This window comes from Notothenia coriiceps, unplaced genomic scaffold, assembly GCF_000735185.1.
Source record: "Notothenia coriiceps isolate Sejong01 unplaced genomic scaffold, NC01 NC01_scaffold00036395, whole genome shotgun sequence".
Classification (NCBI taxonomy): Eukaryota; Metazoa; Chordata; class Actinopteri; order Perciformes; family Nototheniidae; genus Notothenia; species Notothenia coriiceps.
Window position 1 is genome coordinate 443,051 of NW_011369096.1, and position 10,292 is coordinate 453,342.

Genomic DNA, 10,292 nt, shown 5'->3' on the forward strand with positions numbered 1-10,292 from the left:
TGAGATCAAGGATAATCTGGGTAGATGACCATACTGACCCATAAAGGGCCTCTGATATCAAAAACGGAACTCATTTCTGAGAAACATTGGACTTTCCATCCGCTGTAAACTCCAGTGGACCAACAAACGGACATTAATGGACAGAACACAAAGCTTCAGACTAAGATAATGATGCAATATAGATACAAAAAGCTGAATCAAATCAAATCATCGATTTATTTATATAGCACAATTTTAATAAGACTTTTGGGTCGAGCCAAAGTGCTGTACACTGCAATAATAAAAACAAACTTTACTCATCAATCTGGGAAACAGAAGACAATAAAATCCACAAAGTCAAATAATAAATCCACACACAGGAAAGTGTCATACGAGTCGTTCGAACCGCTCTGACTAGAAGGCCAGAGAGAAGAAGTGAGTTTTAGTGTATGATATTTTAAAAAACCTAGACGGGTCTGGGCCACGACAACTCACATGGAGGGGCAGACTATTCCAGAGCCTAGGGCCAGCTGCTGCGAAGGCTCGGTGCCCTCGGGTTTTGAGCCTGGTCTTGGGCACTATCAGCAGCAGCTGGTCAGCAGACCTTAATGCTCTGGCTGGGGTGTAGCGATGGAGGAGTTTGGCTATATAGCTGAAGATAGACTGGAAAGGGGGACAGACAGGTAGGACAAGCCTAGAAGTGTCAAATGAATAAACAGCCTCACCAACTTGACAACCCATGCGCATGCTTAAGCGATACAAAACGCTTCCTGGTAATGGAAGATTTTTGGGTAGTTGTAGTGTGTTAGCACTTCTTGGCCACCATCAAAAAACTGCACAAAAAAATAATAAACTTTGCAAACAAAAAAGAGTAAATTAAAAGGTTTTTCAGCTTGATACTTCGAATGGCAATTCCAAATGAAAGCACTTTAACTTATACAATGTAATGTTTATTTGCTCACTCAACAATGGACATACTCTGTCCACTTTTGCTATCAGATTATCATTCAGATCTAGCATTGGTATTCTTTACTGGAGTAGAAGCAGGATAACAACTGCTTTGGAAACCTTACTCACATCAAAGTTCAGATGTACTATGAGCGAAATGCACCTAAATGAACAAACATAAATGCCTCCTTCGAGTTGTGTTGGTAAGTGTCTGGATCATTTTATTGTTAATAATGACCAATAATTCAATTATTATTATTATATCATATAATAATTTGTTTTGTATGTACAATCGGAAATCACAAAAAGCTATCGTCAAAGTGATATATTAAAAAGTATTGTGTTTTTTTGCGGTGTTTAATGTAGATACAGTATCAAACGATCAACTTACCTGTCCCTGGTCCAAGCAGTTGTTCCCACCATCTTCAAGATCACCACCATCGTGCCAGTGCCGAAGCTCTCAACCGCTACGGCTCTTACGGCCCGTCCACACACAGGCATGAAAAAAATCTTGAAAAATCTTGATGCTGGGCGTGTCTGAAGCTTGGCGATTTTTTGCGAGCAACGCGACCAACAACCAATCACATAAATCTCCCGCCCCCGACATACAAAGAAATAGCAATGTTAAAACGAAGTAAACTGGATATACGGCACTCCACTCTACCCACCTGGATCAGCCCTCCCTTCCTATGATTCGTTCCAACTCCTGCCTCCAAACTCTGCTGCAGAAACTCTCCTCTCTACTCTCTCATCCTCTCTGGATTCTCTCTGTCCTCTCACATCTCGGCAGGCTCGTCAGTCCCCTCCTGCTCCCTGGCTAAATGACGCACTGCGTGCTAATAGAACCATCCTTAGGGCAGCAGAGGGGAAATGGTGGTAATCTAAACACCATGACGACCTCCTAACCTATCAGGCTCTCCTCTCCTCTTTCTCTGCTTCGATCTCTCAGGCAAAAAGCACTTTCTTTCAAGATAAAATCCAATCTTCCTATTCCAATCCCAAAAAACTATTTTCTATCTTCTCCACCCTCTTGGACCCCCCCAAAGCCCCTCCCCCCCCCGTCAAGCGACTTTGTTAACCACTTTGAAAAGAAGGTTGATGATATTCGCTCTTCTTTTTCTGACTCACCTTATCACGCTGGGTCACAGACCCTCCCTTCCACAACACACTGAATCCTTCTCCCCTCTCTCATCCCAAGTGAGGTTCTTACTCGTTACCTCTGGCCCCGTTCCTACCACCTGTCCTCGATGGACCCTATCCCGATCAAACCTCCTTCAGACTATCGCTCCTGATATTCCTACCGTTTCTCACCGCATTTCATCCACAGTCCTCTAACTTCTGGTCACTTTCCAAACAGTCTCAAGGGGCAAGAGTAAACCTCTCCTAAAGAAACCCACTCTCAAGCCCGTCTGATGTAATAACTACAGGCCTGTCTCTCTCCTCCTTCCGCCTGTCTAAAAACTTGACGCGCTGTCTTAAACAACTCTCCTGTTATCTCCATCAGACAACTTCTGGATCCAGCACATGTCTGGTTCAGGCAGGTCACTCAACAGACTGCTCTCCTTGCTGTCCTCTGAGGAACTGCACACTGCTAAAGCAGGCCTCCCTCTCCTCTGTCATCATCCTTTCTGGACCTGTCTGCGGCATTCCGACATGAGTGAACCATCAGATCCTCCTTCGCAACTCTCCAAGAACTTGTGAGTTTTCAGGCACTGCACTTTCACTCCTCACCTCATACCTCAAGACCCACCTACAGGGTAACTTGGAGAGGGTCCGAGTCGCACCTTGTCAATTAACTACAGGGGTCCCTCAGGGGCTCTGTTCTGTGGTCCCGCTCCTCTTCNGTGGTTTGCAATCCGCCCAGCCTATCAGAAATGGGAACCTTTTTCTCCCATTAAAGTCTCTGCTTTCTAGCAGGGACTGAAAAGGGGGTGGAAAGGTTCTCATGAACTAATTTCTAGTTCCGGATTTTTTTGGTGTGAACGCAAATTTTCGGAACTATTTCGGAACTATACTGGGAAAAGTACTCCGGTGTTAAAAGCACCTAATATCAACCATCATTTACCTAAATGTTTTAGATTGTTCTGACTTGTAACTTATGAGGCAATATACCTCTCCTCTAGTGAGTGGCCCAGCCCTTCGAATATTTTTCTGTATGTGGCCCTCTGTGAAAAAAATGTGGACACCCCTGGTATAGAGTAACATTGCTGAGGTAAGCAATTTTAATTTTTTAACATTCAATTATGGTATTTATTTATTTACTTGAGTCTATAATATTCCTGTAGATTAAGCTAGAGACTAGACTTTCAAAGCTTCTAAAACCATCCTCAGACTTAGTTGGCACAAACTCAACAAGAGTAATGGTGCTTCACTTTTTTTGGGAACAAGATGTCTCTGCTTTGTGTTTCCCCTCGCTATATTTTGGTATAGAATTGTCCCGAACATAGCAAAATAAAATTCAGGCAGAGGCATTGTGCCTTTAAGTAAAAATCCAATTGAGTAAATAAGAACAGTTTTTTACTCATTCCAAGTATGCTTCTATCGAATGTGAAATCAACTCTCACAATAACTCGACTAGACGCTGTGTGTTTGCCATTAAAATTATGCAAACAAATTATGTTAGCACAGAGTAAAGTATGTCAGACATTTTTTCACCTTTCTTTTCATAATGAAAGTCAGATTGTTTGATGTCTCTGCACTTTTTCTCTTTCATCAACTGATTAATACGCTGTTCCTTTTGTCAGCTATTAAACTTTAGTACTGTGTAAAATGTCTATTTGGTACTATCTTGAATTAACATCATGTTTTATTTTTATCTTAACTTTGGCCAACAATATTGCATTTAAAATTATATTTTCATTGTGTTTAATAACGTCAGTGCAGCCTTTTATTCATGGGGGAAAAGGATGATGACGAACATCTTAGTCATAGTTTTCATAAATGAGGAGTGCACTAAGAACCTGCATTTTACTTGGCATTAGTGTTGACACCACTAGATGGTGCCAAAGTATTGGATCACAAAGCAAAAAAAGGAAATCTGTGTCACGCTATCTGTAGGCCAATCACTTATTCAGATGGGGATACATAATCTGTAAGGGTTATAAATATGATTTATATAAACATATGTAGACTTCAAGTAAAGACAGCAGCAGTAACATAATATATATTTGAATGTAATTCACAGAGAAAGCTCAAACTAAACTGACACTCCAGTGACTGTTGCAATATTCTTCATTTCCACTAGATGGAGACATCAGAGAACATTTTCAGCAAGCTCTGGCTGGCTCAGTTAAGCAAGTTGGAGGAAATTGAACACTGCAACATGTGCCATCATAAACTCGCCCGCAGCCCCCCCGACCATGCCCAACAGGTGAGATCTGTCATGTGTCCGCATGCGGAAGTACAACATCTATCTCCCATCTCTCAAAACTACGTTATAAATGTATGAAACAAATATCGACATTTGCGAAACAGTAAGAGTAGATTCAAAGGCCTCTGTAAAAAAGGTCAGGCATGAAGAAGGTACATAAACATTTTTGACAACAAACAAATGCAGTCTTTCAGTCCAGAAAAAGTCACCTGTGTCTCTTTCCGTGAGCACCTCGTCCTTCTTGGAGAGTGGAGGCTGCTGGATTGGCCGGGAAGAGGGAGGAGTGGTCTGCAGGTAAATAAATACACAGAGGAATTTAACAAAGTACATTAACTCAAATATTGTACGTTTGAGGTCCATGTACTTAACCTTAGTATTTCTATTTTAGTATATAAAGTATTTAAAATGAAAACTTTCTCAGCGTCAATTCACTTTATAGAAATAGCCATAATCCAGTCATTTCATATTTATTATTCTGAATTGGCTCTTACAAATTACAAGTTTTTTTTACTTTTGAAAGGTTTCCCCCCCTGCCTGAAACGCCTCCATTGGACTCCTTTGTTAACTTCTGTATCTTAGGGACATCAGTATGTAACCTGCGCTTCTATTGGCTAGCGCACCAACACATTGTACGTGACTCCTATAAGCAGTTGACAAATCACAACAGAGTTCACCAATCAGAACAGACTGGGCTCTGGTTTCAGACAGAGGGTGAGAAGAGGTGCTGCAGCACAGGCAGTATGAGAAAAATAAAGAGCTTTTGAACATTAAAGAATGGAAACATGTCACAGTAGAGGATCAAAATACAATTATGAGCATAAAAGGCCTTTTAAGGTACTTTTTGATGCCAATACTTTTGTACTTCTACTCAAGTAAAATTTGAATGCAGGACTTTTACTTTTAACAAAGTATTCTTACAGTTTATCGTTGTTACTTTTAACAACTTTTAAAAACTGGATTACTGTCACTGCATATTTGAAAAGGGCAATGGAGGACATTCACTAGAGGCTGGATCTGGGTCGTATAGCTCAGTCTCAGCTGGGTTCCCCCTGAGTAGAGGAACAGCGCATGGGAAAGAGTAGGCATTGTGTTGTGTTGAATTTAATCATAGCAATGTTTACAGTTTGAGCTCTCTTCATAACTAACAGGGCAGTTTCCCAGCTCCACTTTGAAACATGATTGAGTCAACATGTGCATGGCAAACCAAGAACAGAACGTTTTCCGGGGAAATAGTTATTTTTTTCAGTAATTGCAGTTTGTGTTCATCTTTGTCAGACAGCTCATGCCTGGCCTCTGTTGCAAAACTTCTCTCCTTGTGAACATGTTCGCGCCAACTTTCAAAATGGCATAATCCAGATTTAATAAGAACCAGGGGACGGTTATTGAATTGAAACTCAAACCTTTGTTAGTAATCATGTTTTTGTTTTGTATGGTGTCATCTCATTGCTGCTACCTTATAAGCACTTACAACCTGCAAAGCTAAGCTAAAGGAACCATGTGATCAAATAAAAGGGGCAGGGCTTAGGAAAGAATATTACATTTGTCCCAAATTTCGCCCAACTGTTTTTTCCCTACTATGAAATGCTCTTTAATAATATTAATGGATGTTTTGCCAAAATGGTTTAATGTATTTAGAAATAGGGCGGTACCCAATGTACATTTTCACATTTGATGCTTTTCAATAGAATCATTATTTCAATTAAGTGATAGTTACATCAAATGAGTAAGTTGGTTTTATTAAATAACCTTTCTTTTCTGTAAATAACTGGTCAGTGTTATAGTGCAGCTAGCGGGAGATCAAACCCGCAGTTACAAATGTTGTTGTCTTAACAACTGAAAATATGGTTTGAAGCGCAATATTTAGCAATATTAAAATGTAGTACATTTGGGAAATAATTAAATCAACATTTTCATTAGTTTTTTAATTTTGTACTCTTAACACCCTGAAGTCAGAAACATTCCTGCACAACTAACAGTGTAACTGATCCAAAAAATAATATGATGCTCTTAATATTAGTGTAGCATACCGTGTAGGACTCTCTTCTTTGAATAAGATAATGAGACAGGCAAAAGAAAAGATAAGCGGTGCGGCATTCATGTTCTGCATGAACCCATGAAATACACGTACCCTCCTACTGAGACAATATTTTTATGTTTTTGTGTACCCTGTACCCTGAGTCTGCAGATTACCCACAATCTCCAGTCACTAAAATCAGAGAGGGGGGTCTGCTCCCAAACTGCCTCTGGGTAAAAACAAGAGAGGGGGAGGAATAATGTAAATACCCCCACCCCCCGTAACTCATTCTTCATCGGTGACACACCTTGGTTCGTCACCTGTGGAATTCCAGTGAGGAGTGGGATGAAGAGTGGAGGGGGGGCGGAGGGGGGGCAGCTAGAGGAGCATAGTGATCCGGGGTTAATAACTAACCAATTTCCCCCCCCCGCTGTGGAGCGCTGGCTATGCTAAGAATTCTGACTGCTGTAGCCTGATATATGTATTAATGTGAAAGAGAATACCCTGCCTGTTCGCTCCTTAACGTATCCATCACAGAGGGGCTGACGGGTGGGAGGGTCCCCTCTTTAGAACTTTGTGTTGATGGATTTGAACCACATGACCCCCCCCCCCCCAATATAAGAGCAGGTATGTAGCTTCTTCGGCGAAGAACATTATTCAACCTCTGCAGCAGTGCAGGAAGCATTTTTTACTTTTTTTTACTGCGTGCCCCACGAAAATCACAGAGGGAGCTTTCTGGATTTTTGTGGTTGGTTGTAAGATGATAGAAAAACAATCTGGCTGTTTATAAAACGCAGAACCTAGGCTTGATTCTGTTTTGTTCAACTTTTACGGGCTTAATAAAGTGGAATCATGCTTTAACTTTTCAAACTTAATGCAAAACATGACTCCAACCTAACCAGTTAGCTTCTTGGTATTTAAATGTATGAAAGTAGACGCATTACATCTTCAGCTCTTGGTCTCACTTTTGCTAAATCTATCCCACAGGTATCACAGCCCCTCTGAGCCAAACCAGGTCCAAATGACTGTTATCTGACAGAGGTGTGATGGATCCTACATCTTGTTAAAACAGGCCAGGATGCATAAAATGTCCCTAAAACACCTAGCAACAATACCAAGTGCACACATCAAGAAGTGGAGAGCTGCTGTTAGCGGTTGGTCTGACAATAGTATGAGGCTACAGGGCTGGAGCTGCACCGGAGCCAGCAGAGTCTGCGTCCGGATGTTAGCAGTGAGCAGCCAGAATGCACACAAAAGTCAATTCTAATATTGAGGAAAAGACAAAAAACGATGAAAAAAATATATAACAAAAAAGGCTGTTTTAATTACAAAAGGAATAATTTGTGCTTTTTTTCAAATGTTCAAGGCTGCAGGGAGGAAAACATGTGATATGTTGATGAAGAGGAGAAATTATAAAGTTACTCATTTATGTGTACAGATTTATTAATTCATACATTTCATATTGAAAGCATCTGAATAAAAAAAAATGTCATTCTGGTGCCTGGTTATGTCATAAATTCCTCGTGAGAATTTGGCCGAGCTTAAAAAGTCATAACTGCATTCAGTATAGACGTTTTTTTAATATGTATGGGTTACTAAGTCAAGTCTCCTCAGTTAATTGACTTCAGGTCAAGTAAGTCTAGACAACTCCTAAAAATCTATAAAGGTGTCCAGATTAAGAATTTACAAAAGCTTTCCTAACATGATGGACACAAATAGGCCGTTGCTAAGAACTACCAAGCATCTGACCTCACCCTGAATCACTCATACGCTCTTGAACGTGTCCTCTGTGCTTCCTGCTGGAGGAGGCTGCTGGCCTGCAGTGTGACACAGTGAAGGGTGACTGCCTCCTCTGCCATCTATCATCATGGATTCCAGAATGACAAAATGGAAAGTTTCACTTGAACAAATCTCCCGTCTGACTGCCCTCTGCCCAGACTTGCCTTAATTGCACCGGTCTCACCGCGGTGCACAGTGTATGTTCCATGAAAACATCGGCAGGTAGACATTAGATGCCAGCTGTTGTCTTTTACAGTACATGGCATTACATCCTTTGATAAATAGCTTCTGCACAGATGGAAAAGCCCCCTTATAAAAGCTGCAGGTAATATGGCAGTAATGATGAAGAGACTTCCGACGCCCGACCCTCCCCCCCCCGTCATCGTCTCTCACTTTCTTTCCACCCCTGTCAGCTCCTGTACACAGTTGATTTACAAACCAGTCAGAATAACAAAGCCTGAGGGGTGGGCTCTGACTTGGATCAGATCGAGTCCAAATTGACATCTGGTTTTTCTAACTCCACTATAATTGTGAGTGGGAGGGCATGCACGCACAGGGGAGTGGGGTGAACTACTCCCCTGTGTATCAAATATCATATATCAAATATATAACTCAGTCGATACAGAGCACCTCACCTGAATGCAGTGCTGAGTCTCAATGTGTGTCCTTCTGTTCTTGCATCTGCTATTTTTGGCTGCATATGTGCATCCCAGTGCTAGCATAGCGGGCGGCTATCTATCAACATTAGCGTTCGTAATAATAGTATGTCAAAATGCACTATGAGTACCCGGGTGGTGCATTCAGAACGCGTGTGGAACTCTTGACTCTTCTTCCATAATCTAAATAATGCCTTAAACTCTTTGGCATCTTGGCTACGTAATGGAAGTCACACGATCATCTGCAATTGCTGTTGCTCCAGTAAAGTAAATTAAATCAAAAAAAGTAATAGGCTACATGGTTCTTTTTTCAGTATTTAATAAACAAACCACTATAATGGTGTTGAAATATAGGCACAGTATATTTTTGGGGGTTAATTGAGCTGTCTGTAATGATTTGCTACCGCTAAACATAGCTAGCTAGCTAACAACATACCTAGCTCCGGTGAGGGCACAATGGCTGTGTGTGATCTGGGACAACACCACATGGTCAAAATTCACGCTGTAGAAAACATGGCAATGTACTAGGGAGAGTGTTTGAATTGATACTCAACAGAGATGATCCCACTACTGTAAAAGCAAAGCATGCTTTAAAATGGTAAAACCATCGATCGACTGTGAACACTCTTCTTGCTGACTTTCTATAAGTAAAGAAGAAAGCATAAAATGTCAGAATGATGATATTTAATCCTTAACTCTGGAAATCCCCATTTTTCTCACTTGTTTCCTCTATTGTCTGACCAGAGGAATCTCTCCATGTAAAAGGTCGTTGTCCCACGATCTATAAGACAGAAGCAGCTCCATTTCCAGACATCAACTCAGCAGTTTTTAATCTCTCCTCAGGGATAAGTGTGTTCGCTCACTTATAGCGAGTAACCTGAGACATCAGAGGTATACCTTACAGTGGTCTGCTGCTAATAATCTGTCAGGTATACATGTCAAACTGGTCAGCTGTTCAGTCCTCTTCAGGGAGCAAAGCATTCTTCTTTCATACCTCTTCTCACTCTCTTATATAGTTATTTAAAAGGATCCATCAAACAAACCTTCCAGGGGGGAAATGGTATAGACCATACTGCTTCAATATTATGTACCAAGGAGAAGAAGTGCAGTAAAATAACTGCAAGCAGGAGAGCCATTTCTTGGATATTAACCTTAATATTGACAGAGATGGAGTCTCTGAAAACTGTTTTTTTGATCAGGTGTTTAGTGTCACTATTTTTCACGATTAAAACTGTGTCACGACAGTGTTTTTTATGTGCTATTTTCTCTATTTCCATCACCTTTACAATGTTAACCTTTCTCCTATTTATTCGCCAAAAATGGATTGCCTCTCTGCTCTTTTCTATTTCTTATTATTCTTTCTGGCCTTTCTTTTTAGAGTCCCTAACTTTAGAAGTTTATCACATCAGCGGAACGTCTCTGCACGTCATCAGATGACAGGGCTGAGGAACAGTGAGAGTTGTATATTTAAGCAATAGCTCACGACAGGCCGTGGTATATGCTCATTATATCACAGCTAACGGGCGTGGTTCGGCCCGACGCGAAG

The 10,292-nt window shown here is 41.0% G+C and overlaps 1 protein-coding gene across 1 annotated transcript in view; it reads right to left on the minus strand.

The window, feature by feature from the left end:
* Positions 1 to 10,292, minus strand: part of col18a1a (collagen type XVIII alpha 1 chain a) — a 92,916-nt gene that overhangs the window by 41,206 nt on the left and 41,418 nt on the right. The window contains exon 4 of the mRNA XM_010792234.1: positions 4,507 to 4,585. Coding sequence (XP_010790536.1) covers positions 4,507 to 4,585 — 79 coding nt within the window. The remainder of the gene's footprint in view (positions 1 to 4,506; positions 4,586 to 10,292) is intronic.